Genomic DNA, 23,677 nt, shown 5'->3' on the forward strand with positions numbered 1-23,677 from the left:
AGTTTTTCAAGTCATAAATATTACCTTTTTTGTCATAATTTAAAAATGTTAAGTAATAATTTGGGCTTTTTATGTCCTAAGTTTGACTTTTCATGTCATAATATATGACTTTTTAAGTAATCATTTTGACTTTTTACGTCATAATTTTCAGTTTTTATGTCATAATGTTTACATTGTTGTCACAATTTTTACATTTTGTCATCATATGACATTTTCAGTAATAATTTGGGCTTATTATGTCATAATTATGACTTTCCATGTCACTGTATTTTTTTGTAATAAATTTGAATGAATAAAATTTCAACTTTTTTGTCATGATTCACGTTTTTATCAGTCATAATTAAGACCTTTTTAAGTAATAATTTAGACTTTTTGCGTCATAATTTTGTTTTTGTAATAATTTTGACTTTAAGTAATAATTTTGATGTCATGATTGCGGTTGAAATTTTGACTTTTTGTCATAATTTAGTTTTTCAAGTCATAGTTATGAATTATTGTGCTTTTTATGTTCATATTTCTGTGGAAACTGACACATTTTATTTCTCATGATTCTCTGATGAATATTAAGTTCATAAGAACAGCATTTATTAGAAACAGAATCTTTTGTAACATTATAAATGCCACTTTTGATCAATTTAATGCGTCCCTGATGAATAAAAGCATTAATTTCTTTAAAATACGATTAAAATACGAGTCACTTTGGATTAAAGTTTCTGGCGAATGAATGGAAGTGGATGTAAATATGATAAATCAGACACAAGAGCAGCCCCTGCTTGACATTTTGGAGACCTTTTTTTTTTTTTTACATTTCGTAATGTATGAGCAGATTTATGAAGTTATATATATATACACCGACCGGGCATAACATTATGACCCCCATACTCTTACACTTTTGATAGAGACTGACCACTGCAGAAATGAACTATAATGACTGTGTCTGAATGATTTCTGCTTTGACTGTATATGTTTTAGGTGATCGAGCTGGAATCCAGAAGCTCAAACATAAGAGTTTCAAGTGGTGTGAGGTTTTGTGAATGTATTGACTCTTATGAACATTGTTCTGGATGAGTGTCCGAAGGAGCCAGAATGTGAGGCGGGGGCAGGAAGGTTCTGGAAGCCGGCGGTCCAGCTGTCCGTTCTCCTCTCTTGAGTGGCGGCTCCAACTGAGGGACAAAAATACCCCAAAGGCGGCTCTCAGGGCGAGGTGAACACACACATGTGAAGTGTGTGCAAACGTGTGCCACCTCAGAGAGTGTGAACCCTCGGACAGCTGTGATTGTTGCATGACCCCGTCTCTGTTTCCTGCATTAACCTGTGGGTCTGGACTCAGGACGGGCCCTCTGCCGTCCCACACTTCTCCTCCACACCCCCCTCTGAACCCCAACATGGTACGGCTGGAGGGCTGGGCTATTTTAGTGCGAGCGGGTGAGTCCAGCTGCCAGAGAGAAGCGGACTGCAGAAGACATGGAGTGTGTGGAAGTGTTCGACTCTCCGGGGAAAGGCCGAGGCCTGCGGGCCAGCAGAGAGCTCTGGGCTGGGGACGTCCTGTTCGCTGAACCCCCTCTGGCTTCTGTGGTGTTCGACAGGTGACAGCCTTCAGGCAGCAGGACTTCTGAAGAAATAGATTTGACTTTATATCATGATTTCGGTTTAAATTTCGACTTATTGTGTCATAATTCAGTTTTTTATGTCAGAATTTTGACTTTTTACGTAATAATTTTGACTTTACGTCATGATTTCGGTTTAAATTTCGATTTATTGTGTCATAATTCAGTTTTTTATGTCAGAATTTTGACTTTTTACGTAATAATTTTGACTTTACGTCATGATTTCGGTTTAAATTTCGATTTATTGTGTCATAATTCAGTTTTTTATGTCAGAATTTTGACTTTTTACGTAATAATTTTGACTTTATATCATGATTTCGGTTTAAATTTCGATTTATTGTGTCATAATTCAGTTTTTTATGTCAGAATTTTGACTTTTTACGTAATAATTTTGACTTTACGTCATGATTTCGGTCTAAATTTTGACTTATAATGTCATAAATTCGTTTTTATGTCATAATTTGGACTTTTTAAGTTATAATTTTGACTTTACGTCATGATTTCGGTTTAAATTTTGACTTGTAATGTCAGAATTTAGTTTTTTTATATCAGAATTTGGACTTTTTAAGTTATAATTTTGACTTTACGTCATGATTTCAGTTTAAATTTCGACTTATTGTGTCATAATTCAGTTTTTTATGTCAGAATTTGGACTTTTGAAGTAATAATTTTGACTTTACGTCATGATTTCGGTTTAAATTTCGACTTGTAATGTCAGAATTTAGTTTTTTATATCAGAATTTGGACTTTTTAAGTTATAATTTTGACTTTACGTCATAATTTCAGTTTAAATTTCGACTTAGTGTCATAATTCAGTTTTTTATATCAGAATTTGGACTTTTGAAGTAATAATTTTGACTTTACGTCATGATTTCGGTCTAAATTTTGACTTATAATGTCATAAATTCGTTTTTATGTCATAATTTGGACTTTTTAAGTTATAATTTTGACTTTACGTCATGATTTCGGTTTAAATTTTGACTTGTAATATCAGAATTTAGTTTTTTTATATCAGAATTTGGACTTTTTAAGTTATAATTTTGACTTTACGTCATGATTTCAGTTTAAATTTCGACTTATTGTGTCATAATTCAGTTTTTTATGTCAGAATTTGGACTTTTGAAGTAATAATTTTGACTTTACGTCATGATTTCGGTTTAAATTTTGACTTGTAATGTCAGAATTTAGTTTTTTTATATCAGAATTTGGACTTTTTAAGTTATAATTTTGACTTTACGTCATGATTTCAGTTTAAATTTCAACTTATTGTGTCATAATTCAGTTTTTTATGTCAGAATTTGGACTTTTGAAGTAATAATTTTGACTTTACGTCATAATTTCAGTTTAAATTTCGACTTAGTGTCATAATTCAGTTTTTTTATATCAGAATTTGAACTTTTGAAGTAATAATTTTGACTTTACGTCATGATTTCGGTCTAAATTTTGACTTATAATGTCATAAATTCGTTTTTATGTCATAATTTGGACTTTTTAAGTTATAATTTTAACTTTACGTCATGATTTCGGTTTAAATTTTGACTTGTAATGTCAGAATTTAGTTTTTTTATATCAGAATTTGGACTTTTTAAGTTATAATTTTGACTTTACGTCATGATTTCAGTTTAAATTTCGACTTATTGTGTCATAATTCAGTTTTTTATGTCAGAATTTGGACTTTTGAAGTAATAATTTTGACTTTACGTCATGATTTCGGTTTAAATTTCGACTTGTAATGTCAGAATTTAGTTTTTTATATCAGAATTTGGACTTTTTAAGTTATAATTTTGACTTTACGTCATAATTTCAGTTTAAATTTCGACTTAGTGTCATAATTCAGTTTTTTATATCAGAATTTGGACTTTTGAAGTAATAATTTTGACTTTACGTCATGATTTCGGTTTAAATTTTGACTTGTAATGTCAGAATTTAGTTTTTTATATCAGAATTTTGACTTTTGAAGTAATAATTTTGACTTTACGTCATGATTTCGGTTTAAATTTTGACTTGTAATGTCAGAATTTAGTTTTTTATATCAGAATTTTGACTTTTTAAGTTATAATTTGGACTTTACGTCATGATTTCAGTTTAAATTTCGACTTATTGTACATGATTCAGTTTTTTATGTCATAATTTGGACTTTGGAAGTAATAATTTTGACTTTACGTCATGATTTCGGTTTAAATTTTGACTTGTAATGTCAGAATTTAGTTTTTTTATATCAGAATTTGGACTTTTTAAGTTATAATTTGGACTTTACGTCATGATTTCAGTTTAAATTTCGACTTATTGTGTCATAATTCAGTTTTTTATATCAGAATTTGGACTTTTGAAGTAATAATTTTGACTTTACGTCATGATTTCAGTTTAAATTTCGACTTATTGTGTCATAATTCAGTTTTTTATATCAGAATTTGGACTTTTTAAGTTATAATTTTGACTTTACGTCACGATTTCAGTTTAAATTTTGACTTATAATGTCAAATTCGTTTTTATGTCAGAATTTTGACTTTTTACGTAATCATTTTGACTTTACGTCATGATTTTGGTTTAAATTTTGACTTGTAATGTCAGAATTTAGTTTTTTATATCAGAATTTGGACTTTTTAAATTATAATTTGGTCTTTACGTCATGATTTAAGTTTAAATTTCGACTTATTGTGTCATAATTCAGTTTTTTATGTCATAATTTGGACTTTTTGAGTACTAATTTTAACTTTACGTCATGATTTCAGTTTAAATTTTGACTTGTAATGTCATAATTTAGTTTTTTATATCAGAATTTTGACTTTCTACATAATTTTGACTTAACGTCATGATTTCAGTTTAAATTTCGACTTATTGTGTCATAATTCAGTTTTTTATATCAGAATTTTGACTTTTTACGTAATAATTTTGACTTTACGTCATGATTTCGGTTAAAATTTTGACTTATAATGTCATAATTTACTTTTTTATATCAGAATTTTTGACTTTTTACGTAATAATTTTGACTTTACGTCATGATTTCAGTTTAAATTTGGACTTGTAATGTCATAATTTAGTTTTTTATATCAGAATTTTGACTTTTTAAGTTATAATTTTGACTTTACGTCATGATTTCGGTAAAAATTTTGACTTATAATGTCATAATTTAGTTTTTTACGTCAGAATTTGCACTTTTTACGTAATTATTTTGACTTTACGTCATGATTTCGGTTTAAACTTTGACTTATAATGTCATAATTTATCTTTTTATGTCAGAATTTTGACATTTTTAAGTAATAATTTTGACTTTACGTCATGATTTCGGTTTAAATTTTGACTTATAATGTCATAATTTAGTTTTTATGTCATAATTTGGACTTTTTAAGTAATAATTTTGACTTTACGTCATGATTTTGGTTTAATTTTGACTTATAATGTCATAATTTACTTTTTGTCATAATTTGGACTTTTTAAGTAATAATTTTGACTTTACGTCATGATTTTGGTTTAATTTTGACTTATAATGTCATAATTTATCTTTTTATGTCAGAATTTTGACATTTTTAAGTAATAAATTTGACTTCACGTCATGATTTCGGTTTAAATTTTGACTTATGATGTCATAATTAAGTTTTTTTTGTCATAATTTAGACTTTTTTAAATAATTTGTCTAATTTGACTTTTTACCAAAAATTCTTTGATGAATATAAAGGGAGTCAGAAAAAAAACTCAATTCAAAGTGAACACAAGTTTATTTTTCTGACTCCATTGGCTGATATTTTAGATTAGATTAGATTAGATTAGATTCAACTTTATTGTCATTACACAAGTACAAGTACAAGGCAACGAAATGCAGTTTAGGTCTAACCAGAAGTGCAATAGCAGCAAGTGCAGGATATATACAATGGTTGCGTAAGTGCAGGACATAAAAATGTTCTGAATATATATAAATATGTATAAGTAGAGAGATGGTTATTACTATAAGTAGAACTGAATTTACAGATGAATATATACAGTGAATAAATATACAGATGGCTATTACTATAAACAGAATTTACAGGTGAATATGTACTATGAATAAATATACAGATGGCTATTACTATAAACAGAATTTACAGGTGAATATGTACTATGAATAAATATACAGATGGCTATTACTATAAACAGAATTTACAGGTGACTATGTACTATGAATAAATATACAGACGGTTATTACTTGAACAGAATTTTACAGTTAGAGGTATACAATAATATGTTAGGCTAATATGAGGAATATAGCAGTGGATTAAGTTAGTACAATAAATTATGGACAGAGCTATCCGAAAGAAAGTGTAAAAGTGCAGTGGAAAGTGGTTGCATATTACAGTTAGAAGTACGGTGCAAAATGCAAATGTAAACATTGTTACTGTAAATACAGTCGGCAGTGCAGATGAGCATAATCCAGTTACGGTATGGTGGTGCAGAATGCATAAGTAAACAGTTGTTACTGTAATAAACAGTCAGTAGTGCAAATAACAAAGTGAAGGCAGATGTGAGGTAGGAGAGTTCGCAGTTTATGAGGGAAGTGGATCAACGGGGGTTTGAGTTCAATAAAGAGACAGCTCTGGGGAAAAAACTGTTCTTTAGTCTGCTGGTCCTGGTCCGGTGGATCCTGAAACGCCTGCCGGAGGGCAGGAGAGAAAACAGTCTGTGGGCTGGGTGAGAGGAGTCCTTGAGGATGCTGCGAGCTCGATGCAGGCAGCGTTTCCTCTGGATGTGTTCGATGGCAGGCAGTGGAGTCCCTGTGATGCGCTGGGCAGTTTTCACCACCCGCTGCAGTGCCTTGCGCTCCGCAACAGAGCAGCTCCCATACCACACTGCCACACAGTTGGTCAGGATGCTTTCTATTGCGCAGCGGTAGAAGTTCACCAGGATAGCCGAGGAGAGCTGATTCTTCCTCAGTGTCCTCAGGAAGAAGAGGCGCTGGTGAGCCTTCTTGACCAGGCTGGAGGTGTTGGTCGTCCACGACATGTCCGCCGAGATGTGGGTCCCCAGGAACTTGAAACTGGAGACACGCTCAACAGCCATTCCATTGATGTGGATGGTGTCGTGTGTGCCTCTTGACTCCTTCCTGAAGTCCACAATGAGCTCCTTCGTTTTGGTGGTGTTGAGGAGCAGGTTATTATCAGCGCACCATGTGGCCAGGTGCTGGATCTCTTCCCTGTAGGCAGTCTCATCGTTGTTGCTGATGAGACCAATCACCGTAGTGTCGTCCGCAAACTTGACGATGGAATTAGTTCCATACACAGGCTTGCAGTCGGCGGTGAAGAGGGAGTAGAGAAACGGACTTAGCACACAGCCCTGTGGTACACCAGTGTTAAGAGTGATGGATGTGGAGCAGGTGGATCCTGATCGAACATTCTGGGGTCTGTCAGTTAGGAAGTCCAAAATCCAGTTGCACATTGAAGTGTTGATGCCCAGGTCTCCAAGTTTGGCAATTAACTTGGATGGGATGACAGTGTTGAATGCTGAGCTGAAGTCAACAAACAGCATGCGTGCGTAAGTGTTTTTACTGTCCAGATGGGTGAGCACAGAGTGCAGTGCCATGGAAACGGCATCCTCTGTGCTCCTATTGCTGCGGTAGGCAAACTGGTGTGAGTCCAATGTGGATGGTATAGAGTCTTTTAGGTGTTCCAGGACCAGCCGCTCAAAGCACTTCATAATGATGGGTGTGAGTGCTACAGGGCGGTAGTCATTAGGGCACCTCGGGCTGGAGTGTTTCGGCACTGGCACAATGGAAGTGCGTTTAAAGCATGATGGTACAGCTGCTTGGGCGAGAGACAGGTTGAAAATGTCTGTAAAAACCCCAGCGAGCTGCTCCGCACATGCCCTGAGCACACGTCCAGGGATGTTGTCTGGTCCAGCAGCCTTGTGCGCGCTGATCCGGCTCAGTGCCTTGCAGACATCTGTGGTGGAGAGTGTGATTGGTGGGTGGTCATCTGAGGGTTTGAGCTTGGTGGCAGTTTCTCTGTTGTCTCTTTCAAAACGAGCATAAAAGTAATTTAGCTCATTCAGGAAGTTGACATCAGTGGCTGCGGGGGTGGAGTGGGGGGGTTTGTAGTCACTGATGGCCTGGATGCCCTGCCACATGCGTCGAGGGTCAGAGTTGGAAAAGTGACCCTCAATCTTAAGCTTGTAGCAGTGCTTGGCCTTTTTGATGCCCCTCTTCAGGTTTGCCCTGGATGCGCTGTAGGCTTGTGCATCTCCTGATCTGAAGGCAGTATTGCGTGACTTCAGCAGGAGTCGTACTTCCCTGTTCATCCAAGGCTTCTGATTTGGGTATGTGGTGATCTGTTTCTGGGTTGTAACACTGTCGATGGTGGTATTGATATGATCCAATACTGAGGAGGTGTAGGAGTCAATGTCCGTGTGAGCGCCACTGGTGGCTTGAGAAGCAAACATACTCCAGTCTGTGTTTAGAAACCTTTCCTGGAGTGTGGAGTCTGCCCCCGCAGGCCACACCTTGATGGTTTTCATTGATGGCTTCACGCGGTTGATGAGGGGTGAATATTTGGGTCTGAGAAACAAAGAGAGGTGATCTGACTGTCCCAGGTGGGGGAGGGGTGTCGCAACGTAAGCTCCGGCCATGTTTGTGTAAACATGGTCTAAGGTTTTGTTTCCTCTGGTGTGGCAGGAAACATGCTGGTGAAACTTGGGTAGCACTGACTTTAAGTTTGAGTGATTAAAGTCACCTGCAACAATAATTTGCTCTTGTTTTTAGCACAAACTCACTTCATTTCTTAATAACTTAATATCTTTAGTCATTTTTCATCTTGATTTAAGAACATTTCGAGACTTAGAGGAAAACATCATTAGTAAAGTTACACTAGCATTTGATCATTGTATTGTGTGTTTAAATGAAATAAAGTAAATAAAGATAGTTGCCAAAATAACCTCATTTTCATTTAGTTTAACTTGATGTACTAAAATAACTAAAACTGAAATAAAATAAATAAATAATACACTTTTTTAATATTCACAGATTTCAATTAATAGTAAAATCCCATAAAATTAAATGGAATAATCCTTATATGTTTTACTTGAATCATTTAACAATTCTTAATCAATTATTAAATTAAAATATGTAAGAATTGTTCAATTTAACTATTAATTTAAATGCATATATTTTATTGAGCGTATATAGACATATTTATGTAATAATGACAAAAACACAACAAAATTTGTAAAACTTTAACTAAATTTCTAATGAAAACGGAAAATATAAAGTTAAATCTAGCAGATTGCTTTCAATGTAAAATATTACTTAAAACTATGATAGTAGATTCTATTGAGAACTCTATATAGGGTTCTAGACTCTAAAAAGCTACAAAGACCATAGGTAATACTTTCATTTTTAATGAGTTCTTTCATTTTATTCTAGTGATAAAGTATGTTTACGAGCGGCTTAATTCATTAAATGTAATCAAAATGAATTAATTAAAGCTATATCCATAAACTGATCCTCTATGAAATGTCAAACGGAAGCCTTTAGTTCCATATCGAACCTTTTCAAGTAAGAATGTATATCAGAGATGCTCTTGATTATGATTGAGCTTTAAATACCAGCTGAATCTGGGGCGTGATCTGCTGTTGATAATCTATATTTAACCTCCAGAGCGGGAGATAACTGCTGTGGCGGTTCCAGAGCCTTAAAAAACACTAAATCCAGATTAGATCCGAGCCATTTAGGATAAGAAGTGAGACATTTTATTTGCTCACCATGAAGAATCAGTTTCCAATTTGCACATGAGATATAAAAATAGGATTTGGACGATTCAGCATGAAATGCTATGTTGACCTGTAATGCAAGGACAAATATATGTGATGTAACTTGTGATGTTTTTAGAAATAGGGCTTATTCAACTTCTTTCCTACATTTAGATATGTGGGCAAATGCATTTTTGTCTCAGTGCATGCATTGTTTTAGTTTGGCAGGGTCGCCGCTAGCTTAGCTTAGCATAATGAATGCAATCCTATGTTGTCAGCTAGCATGTCCCGAGTAAAAGTGATCCAAAAAAAAAAAACCCACCTTATTACTTCTTGTGGCCTGCGTATTCGCACATTTCAGGCGAAGCACTGCTACTTGGGCGCAGAGATTTCACGCAACACATGAAATCCCAAAACTTTGATTTCATGTGATATCTCTACGCCCAAGTAGCAGTGCTTCGTCTCTGCTTCCCCATTATATAGTCCCAAGTTAATATCTGTCTAGGAAATCGCTAGTCTTAATCTGCATCGCTATTTGTACTCGTTGTGAATATACGCAGGCCACAAGAAGTAATTAGATGGGGGTTTTTTTTTTTTTGGATCACTTTTACTCAGGACATGCTAGCTGGCAACATAGGATTGCATTCGTTATGCTAAGCTAAGCTAGCGGCGACCCTGCCAAACTAAAACAATTCCTGCACTGAGACAAAAATGCATTTGCCCACATATCTAAATGTAGGAAAGATGTTGAATAAGCCCTATTTCTAAAAACAGTAAAGTGTTCCTTTAAAGGGTTAGTTCACCCAAAAATGTAAATTCTGTCATTAATGACTGAGCCTCATGTGGTTGGACACCCGTCAGACCTCCGTTCATCTTCAGACACAAATGAAGATATTTTAGTGTAAATCTGATGCTCTGAAAGGCCTCCATTGGCTCAATGCACTTTACACTCTCAAGACCCTTAAAAGACACTAAAGACTAAAGTTACAAAGTCCATCTCACTACAGTGGTTCTACAATAACTTTATGAAGACGAGAATAGTTTTTGTGCACAAAAAAACCCTAAATAACGACTTATATAGTGATGACGATTTCAAAACACGGCATCATGAAGCTTCGAAGCGTTATGAATCAGTGAGTCGATTCAGCGGTTCAGAGCGTTATGAATCAGTGAGTCGATTCAGCGGTTCAGAGCGTTATGAATCAGTGAGTCGATTCAGCGGTTCAGAGCGTTATGAATCAGTGAGTCGATTCAGCGGTTCAGAGCGTTATGAATCAGTGAGTCGATTCAGCAGTTCAGAGCGTTATGAATTAGTGAGTCGATTCAGCGGTTTGAATCGCCAAAGTCACATGATTTCAGCAGTTTGGCGGTTTGACACGCGATCTGAATCATGATTCGGCTCACTGATTCATAACGCTCTGAACCGCTGAATCGACTCACTGATTCATAACGCTCTGAACCGCTGAATCGACTCACTGATTCATAACGCTCTGAACCGCTGAATCGACTCACTGATTCATAACGCTCTGAACCGCTGAATCGACTCACTGATTCATAACGCTTCAAAGCTTCATGATGCCGTGTTTTGAAATCGTCATCACTAAGTTGTTATTTAGGTTTTTTTTGCGCACAAAAACTATTCTCGTCTTCATAAAGTTATTGTAGAGCCGCTGTAGTGAGATGGACTTTGTAACTTTAGTCTTTAGTGTCTTTTAAGGGTCTTGAGAGTGTAAAGTGCATTGAGCCAATGGAGGCCTTTCAGAGCATCAGATTTACACTAAAATATCTTCATTTGTGTCTGAAGATGAACGGAGGTCTGACGGGTGTCCAACCACATGAGGCTCAGTCATTAATGACAGAATTTTCATTTTTGGGTGAACTAACCCTTTAAGTTGGAGGGGGGGAAAGAGCCTGAAATATGACCCAACATGCTCTTTTGAGTGTGTTTGACCGAATCTAACGCTACTATGTGTGTTGTTTGTCGTCCAGTCACGTCTCCAACGTCTGCCACAGCTGTTACCGGCGCCAGGAGAAGCTCCAGCGCTGTGGGCAGTGCAGGTTTGCCCAGTACTGCGACCGCACGTGCCAGCGCGCCGCCTGGGAAGAACACAAACAAGAGTGTGCTGCCATCAAGAGCTACGGCAAAGCGCCCAGTGAGAACGTCCGGTAGGAGCCCAAACACTTCCCAGAGGTCCAGTTCACCCAAAGTGTTGTGCCGCCCCTTCACCTGCACATTCCCATTCTTCATCTGTAGAGTTTAATATGGAGTCGGCCACCCTGGGAAGGCTTTCCTCCAGGTTTAGGAGTGTGTTTATGGGGATTCTTCATTAGTGATGTTGGAGAAGGCCTGGCTCTCAGTCTCCGCTCTAATTCAGCCCAAAGCTGTTCTATCGGGTTGAGCTCAGGACTCAAGTTCCTCCACACCAAACTCCTCATCCATGTCTTTATGGAGACGCTTTTGTGGTTTAAGCAGGTTTAAGATGCTGTTCAGCTGGTTTAAACTGGTTTAAGACAGTGTTCAATTGGTTTAAGATGCTGTTCAACTAGTTTAAGCCGTTGTTTAGGTAGTTTTAACTGATGTTCAGTTGGTTTTAGCTGGTTTAAGCTGGTGTTCAACTGGTTTAAGCTGGTGTTCAGCTGGTTTAAGCTGGTTTTCAGCTGGTTTAAGCTGGTGTTCAGCTGATTTTAGCTGGTTTAAGCTGGTTTTCAGCTGGTTTAAGCTGGTGTTCAGCTGATTTTAGCTGGTTTAAGCTGGTTTTCAGCTGGGTTAAGCTGGTGTTCAGCTGATTTTAACTGGTTTAAGCTGGTTTTAAGCTGGTTTAAACTGGTGTTCAGCTGATTTTGGCTGGTTTAAGCTGGTTTTCAGCTGGTTTAAGCTGGTTTAAGATGGTGTTCATCTGATTTTAGCTGGTTTAAGCTGGTGTTTAGCTGGTTTAAGATGGTTTAAGCTGGTGTTCAGCTGGTTTAAGATGGTTTAAGCTGGTGTTCAGCTGATTTTAGCTGGTTTAAGCTGGTTTTAAGCTGGTTTAAACTGGTGTTCAGCTGATTTTGGCTGGTTTAAGCTGGTGTTTAGCTGGTTTAAGATGGTTTAAGCTGGTGTTCAGCTGGTTTAAGATGGTTTAAGCTGGTGTTCAGCTGATTTTAGCTGGTTTAAGCTGGTTTTAAGCTGGTTTAAACTGGTGTTCAGCTGATTTTGGCTGGTTTAAGCTGGTTTTCAGCTGGTTTAAGCTGGTTTAAGATGGTGTTCAGCTGATTTTAGCTGGTTTAAGCTGGTGTTTAGCTGGTTTAAGATGGTTTAAGCTGGTGTTCAGCTGGTTTAAGATGGTTTAAGCTGGTGTTCAGCTGGTTTAAGCTGGTTTAAGTCAGTGTTCAGTTGGTTTAAGCCGGTGTTCGGCTAGTTTAAGCCAGTGTTCAGCTGGTTTAAGCTGGTTTAAGCCAGTGTTCAGATGGTTTAAGCCAGTGTTCAGGTGGTCCTAGCTGGTTTAAGCCGGTGTTCAGATAGTTTAAGCCGGTGTTCTGCTGGTTTAAGCCGGTGTTCAGCTGGTTTTAGCTGGTTTAAGCCAGTGTTCAGCTGGTTTAAGTTGGTTTTAGCCAGTGTTCAGTTGGTTCAAGCCGGTGTTCAGCTAGTTTAAGCCGGTGTTCAGCTGGTTTAAGATGGTTTAAGCCAGTGTTCAGTTGGTTTAAGCCGGTGTTCAGCTAGTTTAAACCGGTGTTAAGCTGGTTTTAGCTGGTTTAAGCCGGTGTTCAGCTGGTTTAAGCTGGTTTATGCCAGTGTTCAGTTGGTTTAAGCCGGTGTTTAGCTAGTTTAAGCCGGTGTTCAGCTGGTCTTAGCTGGTTTAAGCCGGTGTTCAGCTGGTTTAAGATGGTTTAAGCCAGTGTTCAGTTGGTTTAAGTCAGTGTTCAGCTAGTTTAAGCCAGTGTTCATCTGGTTTAAGCTGGTTTAAATCAGTGTGCACTGGTGCGCAGTCATTCTGGGACAGGAAGGGGCCGTCCCCAAACTGTTCCCACAAAGTCGGGAGCATGAAATTGTCCAAAATGTCTTGGTGAAGCATTAAGAGTTCCTTTCACTGGAACTAAGGGGTCTACCCCTGAGAAAACAACCCCACCCCATAATCCCCCCTCCACCAAACTTTACACTTGGCACAATGCAGTCAGGCGAGTCCCGTTCTCCTGGCAACCGCCAAACCCAGACTCGTCCATGGGATTGTCAGACAGAGAAGCGTGATTGGTCACTCAGAGAACACGTCTCCACTGCTCTAGAGTCCAGTGGCGGCGCACTTTACCCCACTGCATCCCAGGCTTTGCATTGCACTTGGTGATGTAAGGCTTGGATGAGCAGCTCTGCCATGGAAACCCATTCCATGAAGCTCTACACACTGTTCTTGAGCTCATCTGAAGGCCACACGAGGTCTCTATTGACTCTGTAGAAATTTGGAGACTTCTGTGACCCTCAGCATGCGCTGACCCCGCTCATGTGGCTGAGTTGCTGTTGTTCCCAATCGCCTCCACTTTGTTATAATCCCACTAACAGTTGAGCGTGGAATATTTAGCAACATTAGTTCGCCCCCAGGCTTGAGTTCTCTGAGCTCCTAAGAGCGGCCCATTCTCTCACTAATGTGTGTAGAAGCGAACACACACACACACACACACACACACACACACACACACACACACACACACACACACACACACACACACACTCCTGAGAGCGGCCCATTCTCTCACTAATGTGTGTAGAAGCGTCTGCAGGCCTAGAGCTTGATTTACACACCTGTGGCCATGAAGGGGTTGCACACCTGATTTGGAGGGGCAGCACAATACTTGTGGTATGTTAAAGTCTGAATGAACACATTAATGCTGGTGTTTTAAGGGTATTTCACGGTGCATTCATGAACTGCACGTAGCGTTCATGCTCTGAAACGAAGGAAAAATCTGATGTTCTGCAATCGTGTGTGTGTGTTTAGTCTCGCCGCTCGCATCATGTGGCGTATCGATAAGGAGGGCAGTGTGGTCTCAGATATGCAGCTGACCACCCTGGATGACCTGGAAGACCACATCTACGACATAGTAGGGGATGACCTGAAGGACTTCAAAGTCGACATACACAATTTCCTCGACTACTGGCCTCGCACCAGCAAACAACGCACAGTGGACAGCGTCTCGCACATCCTCGGAGTGGTACGTCAACTTCAACAGACTTTCAAAACCTGAAATAAATCATAATTATTCCAAACAATGGAGCTGTTGTGTGTGTGTGTGTTTGTGTGTGTGTGTGTGTGTGTGTGTGTGTGTGTGTGTGCTGTTACCAGGTAACGCATTACAAGTAACTTGAGTTACGTAATTAATAGGGCTGTCAAAAGATTAATCGCGATTAATCGCATCCAAAATAAAAGCTTGTGTTTACATAATATATGTGTGTACTCTGTTAATTGTTATTTATATATAAATACACAATCAGTGAGTCGATTCAGCGGTTCGAAGCGTTATGAATCAGTGAGTCGATTCAGCGGTTCGAAGCGTTATGAATCAGTGAGTCGATTCAGCGGTTCGAAGCGTTATGAATCAGTGAGTCGATTCAGCGGTTTGAAGCGTTATGAATCAGTGAGTCGATTCAGCGGTTCGAAGCATTATGAATCAGTGAGTCGATTCAGCGGTTCAAAGCATTATGAATCAGTGAGTCGATTATTATTTACATATAAATACAAACACAAGCATGTATATATTTAAGAAAAAAATATTATTTTTATATATAAAACATTTATATTTATATATATTATAGATTATATAAATGTATATACATGCAAACATTTCTTAAATATATACATGAATGTGTGTGTATCTATATATAAATAATAATTAACAGAGTACACACACATATATTATGTAAACACAAACTTTTATTTTGGATGCGATTAATCGCGATTAATCTTTTGACAGCCCTAGTAATAATATTACTTTTTCCAAGCAACTAGTAAAGTAACGCATTACTTTTCAAATTTACAACAAAATATCTGAGTTACTTTTTCACATTGATTTGACTGACAGCTCTCCTGTCCTCATGTTGAGTTAGTGCAGAGGTGTGTGTGTGTGTGTGTGTGTGTGTGAACATGATGGTTATTGTGGTTCTAGACTAAACGTGAGCATTTATTTATCTCACTTGCACAATAAAGATTCTGTCCTCCTCAAAAAGAATAAAATCAGTCAAATGCTAAATCAGAATACTATGCAAACCTCCAATAATTAAATGTTAAATAATACAACTATTTTCATGCATAATCTACCTTTATATTTAATTGACCAATGTCTTGCTGCTGACCTTTGATGATGAATCTGAATGATGAATTTTTTGTTTTTATTGGTAAAACTTTTTTCTCCTGCATCTATTCTCCCGTTATCCAGAGCTGCGCCCTCTAGTGTTCATGCGGGAATCTGCATCTTTACCTTATTATTTACATTTAGGTATGAAGAGGTCTTTACCGTTGCAAAAATATAACTTTTTTAGTTATAAAAAAAACAAAAACAAGCCCAGCCCAGGTGAGAAAAAGTAACGCAAAAGTAACTCAATTAGTTACTTTTTAAGGGAGTAACAAAATATTGTAATGCATTACTTTTCAAAGTGGCTTTCCCCAGCACTGGCTGTAACTCTTCTTCCATGTGTGGCAGATCAACTGCAACGGGTTCATGGTGAGCGATCAGAGAGGTTTGCAGGCGGTCGGCGTGGGTTTGTTTCCCAACCTGTGTCTGGTCAACCACGATTGCTGGCCCAACTGCACCGTCATCCTCAACCACGGCAAGTAAGTTCGTCTTCACATCCTCTGAGAGGAGCGTGAGAGCCGCCAGGTGAAAGTATCGTGGGTGGGCGAGGAATCCGAGAGAAGATGGCTAGAGGAAGTGAGAGTTTGAACTGAAAGAGTTGGGAAGGGACAGCCGAAGCTGGAATAACCCGCTCATGTGATGCAGGGTTTCCGTGAAATGTGTGCATTGACCTCAATACAGTGGCCTCTGTAGATCATTGATGTGTTAGTGTGTACATGCATTCCTGTCGTGTTAACACGTTCAACTCATGATGTTCAGATGAGACGCTCTCAGGCAACAGGACTGTGTGTAATTTTAATTTTAAGTGCACTAGCATTCCTCTGAGAATCAGTACATCCAGCTGCCTGCAAACGGCCTCTTGCTTTGTGTTTCAGTCAGTCGGCTGTCGATACTATGTATCACTCTCAGAAGAGGTGGGTCAGCTCTACCTCTGTCCATCAGATCTTCCTCTCTCACATCCATCCATCACCCCAATAATCAACTACCCGAACCACACCGACAGAACCGCTTCCATCACGAGAGCCTACCCAGCTAACAACTATTCCTTTTGAGAACGGTCCAATTAAGTTCAGTAGTAACATTTAAAAATGTAACAAACGTCTAACTAAACGCTTCAGGACAACACGTTCCATTAGCGACGGATAAATAATGTGTTGTGCTCACTTTCTGAGAAAAGATAACGTTGAGTGAACGTTCTATTGACGTTACTGGGAGAACGTTTGATAAAATTGGAGAGAACCAATTCTGACTTTTTTCTCACAATTCAGACTCTTTTCTCACAATTGTGTTCCAATTAAGTTCAGTAGTAACATTTATAAATGTAACGAACGTCTAACTAAACCATTCAGGACAAAACGTTCCATGAGCGATGGATAAATAATGTGATGTGCTCACATTCTGAGAACGTTCCAATTAAGTTATGAAACATTTATTTCTGTACATTAAAAAAAAAATGTTTTAGAAAAGTTATGCGAACATTCCTTTTTTCAAACATTATGGGAATGTTACTTTTGAATGTTCTCAGAATGTTCTAGTTCCATTTAAAAACGTTAGAAGAACGGCTAACTGAAACATTCCATGAGCGACGGATAAATAATGTGTTGTGCTCACGTTCTGAGAACGTTCCAATTTAGTTAAGAACATTTTATTTCTGAATGTTCTCTGAACGTTCAAAACATCCAGTTTTTAAAAAGTTATTCATTGCTATGCAAACATTCAATTTTTCGAGCATTATGGGAACGTTACTTTTGAATGTTCTGAATCAAGTTATAACATTTTTAAATGTAAGGAACGTCTAACTAAACCCTTCAGGACAAAACATTCCATGAGCGACGGATAAATAATGTGTTGTGCTCACGTTCTTAGAAGAGATAAAGTTGAATGAACGTTCTATTGACGTTAATGGGAGAACATTTGATCAACTTTGAGAGAACCAATGCATAATTCAGACTTTTTTTCTCTCAATTCTGACTTTTTTCCTCCCAATTGCGTTCCAATTAAGTTAAGTTTAGTAGTAACATTTAAAAATGTAACAACCGTCTAACTAAACCCTTCAGGACAAAACGTTCCATGAGCGACGGATAAATAATGTGTTGTGCTAACGTTCTGAGAACGTTCCAATTAAGTTATGAAACATTTATTTCTGTACATTAAAAAAAAAATGTTTTAGAAAAGTTATGCGAACATTCCATTTGGCAAAATTATTGTTTCAGGACAAAACGTTCCATGAGCGACGGATAAATAATGTGTTGTGCTCACTTTCTGAGAAAAGATAACGTTGAGTGAACGTTCTATTGACGTTACTGGGAGAACATTTAATAAAATTTGAGAGAACCAATTCTGACTTTTTTCTCTCAATTCTGACTTTTTTCTCACAATTGTGTTCCAATTAAGTTCAGTAGTAACATTTAAAAATTTAACGAACGTCTAACAACGCTTCAGGACTAAACGTTCCATGAGCGACGGATAAATAATGTGTTGTGCTCACGTTCTGAGAATGTTCCAATTAAGTTATGAAAATTGTATTTCTGTACATTAAAAAAACAAACATTTTAAAAATGTTTTAGAAAAGTTATGCGAACATTCAATTTTTCGAGCATTATGGTAACGTTACTTTTGAATGTTCTGAATCAAATAGTAACATTTTTAAATGTAATGAACGTCTAACTAAACGCTCCAGGACAAATCATTCCTTGAGCGACGGATAAATAATGTGTTGTGCTCACGTTCTGAGAAGAGATAACATTGAATGAACGTTCTATTGACGTTACTGGGAGAATGTTTGATCAACTTTGAGACAACCAATTCATAATTCTGACTTCTTTCTCACAATTGCGTTCCAATTAAGTTAAGTTTAGTAGTAAAATTTTTAAATGTAACGAACATCTAACTAAACGCTTCAGGACAAAACGTTCCATGAACGACGGATAAATAATGTGTTGTGCTAACATTCTGAGAACGTTCCAATTAAGTTATGAAAATTGTATTTCTGTACGTAACATTTTTTTCAAACATGATGGGAACGGTACTTTTAAATGTCCTCAGAATGTTCTAGTTCCATTTAAAAACGTTAGACGAACGGCTAACTGAAATGTTCCATGAGCGATGTATAAATAATGTGTTGTGCTAACGTTCTGAGAACGTTCCAATTACGTTATGAAATTTTTTAATGTTCTCGGAAATGTTAAATGTTTTAGAAAAGTTATTCCTTGTTATGCTAACATTCCATTTTGCTCAATTATGGGAACTTTACTTTTGAATGTTCTCAGAATGTTCTGAATCAAGTTATTACAAGTTTATGCAAACATTCTGAGAACGTTCCAATTAAGTTAAGAAAAAGTATTTCTATATGTAAAAAAAAATACAGTTTTTTAAATGTTTTAGAAAAGATAAGCGAACATTCCATTTTTCGAGCATTATGGGAACGTTACTTTTGAATGTTCTGAATCAAATTATAACATTTAAAAATGTAACGAACGTCTAACTAAACCCTTCAGGACAAAACGTTCCATAAGCGATGGATAAATAATGTGTTAAGCTCACGTTCTGAGAAGAGATAACATTGAATGAACGTTCTATTGACGTTACTGGGAGAACGTTGGATCTACTTTGAGAGAACCAATTTATAATTCTGACTGTTTTCTCACAATTGTGTTCCAATTAAGTTTAGTAGTAACATTTATAAATGTAACGAACGTCTAACTAAAACATTTCAGGACAAAACGTTCCATGAGCGACGGATAAATAATGTGTTAAGCTCACGTTCTGAGAAGAGATAACATTGAATGAACGTTCTATTGACGTTACTGGGAGAACGTTTGATCAACTTTTTTCTCAATTGCGCATTTATAGCTCACAATTCGGACTTTTTTGCATTCCAATTAAGTTTAGTAGTAACATTTAAAAATGTAACAAACGTCTGACTTAAACATTTCAGGACAAAACGTTCCATGAGCGACGGATAACAAATGTGTTGTGCTCATGTTCTGAGAACATTCCAATTAAGTTATAAAAAATGTATTTCTGTACATTAACCCCCCCCCCCATTTTTTAAATGTTTTAGAAAAGTTATGCGAACATTCCATTTTTCGAACATCATGGGAACGTTACTTTTGAATATCCTCGGAATGTTCTAATTACATTTAAAAATGTAACAATCCATTCCATTTTGCTAAATTTTGTTTTTTTTCTCACAATTGTGCGTTTATATCTCATAAATTCATACTTTTTTCTCAGAATTATGCATGTTCATGTGTTCATGTCAGACGTCTAAAAGTTCTGGAAAAAAACCCAATTGTGAGATCACAGTTTTTCTGAATTCCACTGAGAACGTTTGTGCATAACCTTGCCAGAACGCTCTGAGAACGTTCCCAGTTAGCTGGGTAGAATCTGGGTGAAACCCCAAATCAAACACTGCTAAGAGATCAGAGATAAGACCTTTAAAAGGATCGTTTGCCCAAAAATGAAAATTCTGTTATCATTTACAACGGCTCATGTTGTGTGTTTGATTGTGTAGTGTGTTGTTCTGAAGAAGGTCAGAATGATGACAGAATTGAGCTGTACTGTCCGGCGAGTGCTGATGGGTGGTTGGTCCGTTTGCTGTCACCTCTAACCTCTTTCACACCCAATAACAGTTTCTTCCAGCACATTTCTGTCTTCACAGCTGCCACAACTAATCTCCTCTTTCATATGCAAATACACACGAGTTTACGGCCTTCTGAACATCTGTCAGGCTCGTCTGTGTGTGTGTCACTGTGTGTCCGTCTGCTGTCAGATCAAGTTAAAGGATTAGTTCACTTTTAAATAAACTTTTGCTGATAATTTACTCATCCACGTCATCCAAGATGTCCATGTCTTTCTTTCTGCAGTCGAAAATAAATTAAGGTTTTGGAAGAAAACAGTCCAGGATTGTTCTCCATATAATGGACTTCAATGGGCTCCAAACGGTTCAAGGTCCAAATGACAGTTTCAGTGCAGCTTCAAAGGGCTTTAAACGACACCAGATGATGAATAAGTGTCTTATCTAGCCAAACCATCAGTTTCTGTGAGAAACCCAGCAGTATTTATGCTTTTATTTTACTTTACTTTTCAGACGAGCGTGATCATCTCTGAGCTTCGCCATAACTTCCGGCAAGTGAGGTCAAAATACGAGCGTGGTCATAGATATATAGATAGTAGATGCCTCATTCTACTGATCCGTGCAGTCACTAATGAGGCATCTACTATCGATATATCTATTACCACGCTCGTATTTTGACCTCACTTAGCGGAAGTTATGGCGGAGCTCAGAGATGATCACGTTCGTCTGATAAGAGGTAAAATAATAGCATAAATACTGCTGGGTTTCTCTCAGAAACTGATGGTTTGTCTAGATAAGACACTTATTCATCATCTGGTGTCGTTTAAAGCCCTTTGAAGCTGCACTGAAACTGTCATTTGGACCTGAACCGTTTGGAGCCCATTGAAGTCCATTAAATGGAGAAAAACCCTGGAATGTTTTCATCCAAAACCTTCATTTCTTTTCGACTGCAGAAAGAAAGACATGGACATCTTGGATGACATCGGGGTGAGTAAACGATCAGCAAAAGTTTATTTAAAAGTGAACTAATCCTTTAAGATGCTGTATATGATCATGTTTTGGGTCAATATACAAAACTCCACCGTTTCGCCTAGTTAGCAGAGTGTCTTTATGCTCCTTACTTGATCTGGAGTGTGTGTAGAGTAGTGTGGTGTGTGTGTTTCCCACTGAGCTGGTGTGTGTCGCAGGATCGAGCTGCGTGCGCTGGGGAAGATCAGCCCTGGAGACGAAGTGACGGTTTCGTATGTGGACTATCTCAACCTGTCTGAAGACCGCCGGCGTTTGCTGAAGCAGCAGTACTTCTTCGACTGCACCTGCGAAAACTGCACCAACAAGACCAAAGACGACCTGAAGATGGCCGGAGCGGAGCTGGAAGGAGGAGAGAAGGTGAAGTTTACTCACTCGCTCGTTCAAACTGTGCCAGTGTTGGGGGTGACGCATTACAAGTAGCTTGAGTTACGTGATAATATTTCTTTTTCCAAGTAACTAGTAAAGTAACGCATTACTTTTCAAATTTACTACAAAATATCTGAGTTAGGGGAGAACCGGGGCGAAAGTAACACGGGATGAAAGTAACGTTGTTTCCCGCGGTTAGGTCCGAAATGCAGTTTTCAAGTACGGCAAGTAATTTAATGAAGCGGTACTTTTGTTCTAATTACAAGTTGTGTTTCTTGTTTCATGTGTCACAGTAATGATCAATCTACGGGTTATTTAGTGCTGTTACACACCCTGAAGGTTTGTCTTTTCAGAGTTTTTCAGTATCGTGTTTAATTGTCAGGACTTCCTGTCGGGACGAAAGTAACACTTGTTACTTTTGTCCCGCTATTATATATATATAATGCATATTATGCAAATTTAATTAAATTTTCATATTGTTCATACTGTTGAAAAAAAACCTATCAAATAGATACAGAAAAATATTCTAAACAATTCAAGTTGGTACTGTCATATTACATTTGAAACATTTGATGAACTTTAACATTTAAAATGAAAATGTAATTTAATAACTTTTTTGCAAAGATAAAGGACAAAATATGTTTGCAGTTACATATTAACAAGGTCATAGTCAGGTATGTTTAATAAAAACAAGAGTAGCACCAAAAAAATCTAGCTTGTGTTGTTGTGTTACTTTCGTCCCACCTGATGGGGTCAAAAGAAACAATGTGCAGCTTATGTTCAAAGTGAAATGATACTGTAGTCGTTCTACATTTGTACAAAATACCACCTGCTATTGATAGACCACACTTGTGAGTTATTGACCACAGCAAAAATAAATCTCGGTCTAAAACATTATCTTTTAAAATTACGATTTTCTGAAAAATGGTACTTTCGTCCCTGCTGTCCCCTACTTTTTCACATTAATTTGACTGACAGCTCTCCTGCCCCCATGTTGAGAAAAATAAGTGCAGAGGCGTGTGTGTGTGTGTGTGTGTGTGTGTGTGTGTGAACATGATGGTTATTGTAGTTCCAGACTAAATGTGAGCATTTATTTCTCTCACTTGCACAATAAAGATTCTGTCCTCCTCAAAATGAATAAAATCAGTCAAATGCTAAATCAGAGTACTATGCAAACCTCCAATAATTAAATGTTAAATAAAACAACTATTTTAATGCATAATCTACCTTTATATTTAATTTACCAATGTCTTGCTGCTGACCTTTGATGATGAAAGTTACTAGATTTTTTGTTTTTATTGGTAAAACTTTTTTCTTCTGCATCTATTCTCCCGTTATCCAGAGCTGCGCCCTCTAGTGTTCATGAGGGAATCTGCATCTTTACCTTATTATTTACATTTTGAATGAAGAGGTCTTTACCGTTGCACAAAAATATAACTTTATTGTTATAAACAAAAACAAAAACAAGCCCAGCCCAGGTGAGAAAAAGTAACGCAAAAGTAACGTAACGCATTAGCCTACTTTTAACTCAATTAGTTACTTTTTAGGGGAGTAACGCAATATTGTAATGCATTACTTTTCAAAGTGACTTTCCCCAACACTGGCATTGGCCTTTTTGACTTCTTCATGCGGTCAGATTAGACGTCTGAGAGTGAAGCGGGACAGATCAACACATGAATGAATGAATTCGAGGAGACACGAGACATGTGTCCAGCTCTATCTCTGGAGAGATTAGAGCCGTTATATATAGCAGTCCTTCAGGGAGAGATAAGGAGCAGATTCCAGTCTGGAGCTCATATTACTGACCCTCAGAACACAGAGGAGGATTACTATGATCATCTCAAACTGGGGTCCGCAGGAGGAGTGTGCTCCGTGGAAAAGTGTCTCGTTTTTATTTGCATTAACTAATAGTGTCTAACCCAGCGAATGGGTTGTTTTAGCCCAAGCTAATGGGTTGTTTTAGCCCAGCGAATGGGTTGTTTTAACCCAGCAATTGGGTTGATTTAGCCCAGGGAATGGGTTGTTTTAACCCAGCGATTGGGTTGTTTTAGCCCAGCGAATGGGTTGTTTT

General features: G+C 37.5%; 1 protein-coding gene across 2 annotated transcripts in view; it reads left to right on the forward strand.

The window, feature by feature from the left end:
* The first annotated feature begins 1,429 nt into the window (after positions 1-1,429).
* The window catches only part of smyd1b (SET and MYND domain containing 1b), a 29,598-nt gene continuing 7,350 nt past the window's right edge, over positions 1,430-23,677 (forward strand). The window contains exons 1-6 of one of the 2 annotated variants that reach the window (XM_079826959.1): positions 1,430-1,586; positions 11,307-11,483; positions 14,282-14,495; positions 15,981-16,111; positions 16,508-16,546; positions 21,399-21,597. In XM_079826959.1, the coding sequence (XP_079683085.1) occupies positions 1,465-1,586; positions 11,307-11,483; positions 14,282-14,495; positions 15,981-16,111; positions 16,508-16,546; positions 21,399-21,597 (882 nt within the window). In that variant the 5' untranslated portion in view covers positions 1,430-1,464. The remainder of the gene's footprint in view (positions 1,587-11,306; positions 11,484-14,281; positions 14,496-15,980; positions 16,112-16,507; positions 16,547-21,398; positions 21,598-23,677) is intronic. The other variant, XM_079826960.1, reaches the window with a different exon arrangement.

Source organism: Gobio gobio (assembly GCF_949357685.1).
Source record: "Gobio gobio genome assembly, chromosome: 10".
Taxonomy (NCBI): Eukaryota; Metazoa; Chordata; class Actinopteri; order Cypriniformes; family Gobionidae; genus Gobio; species Gobio gobio.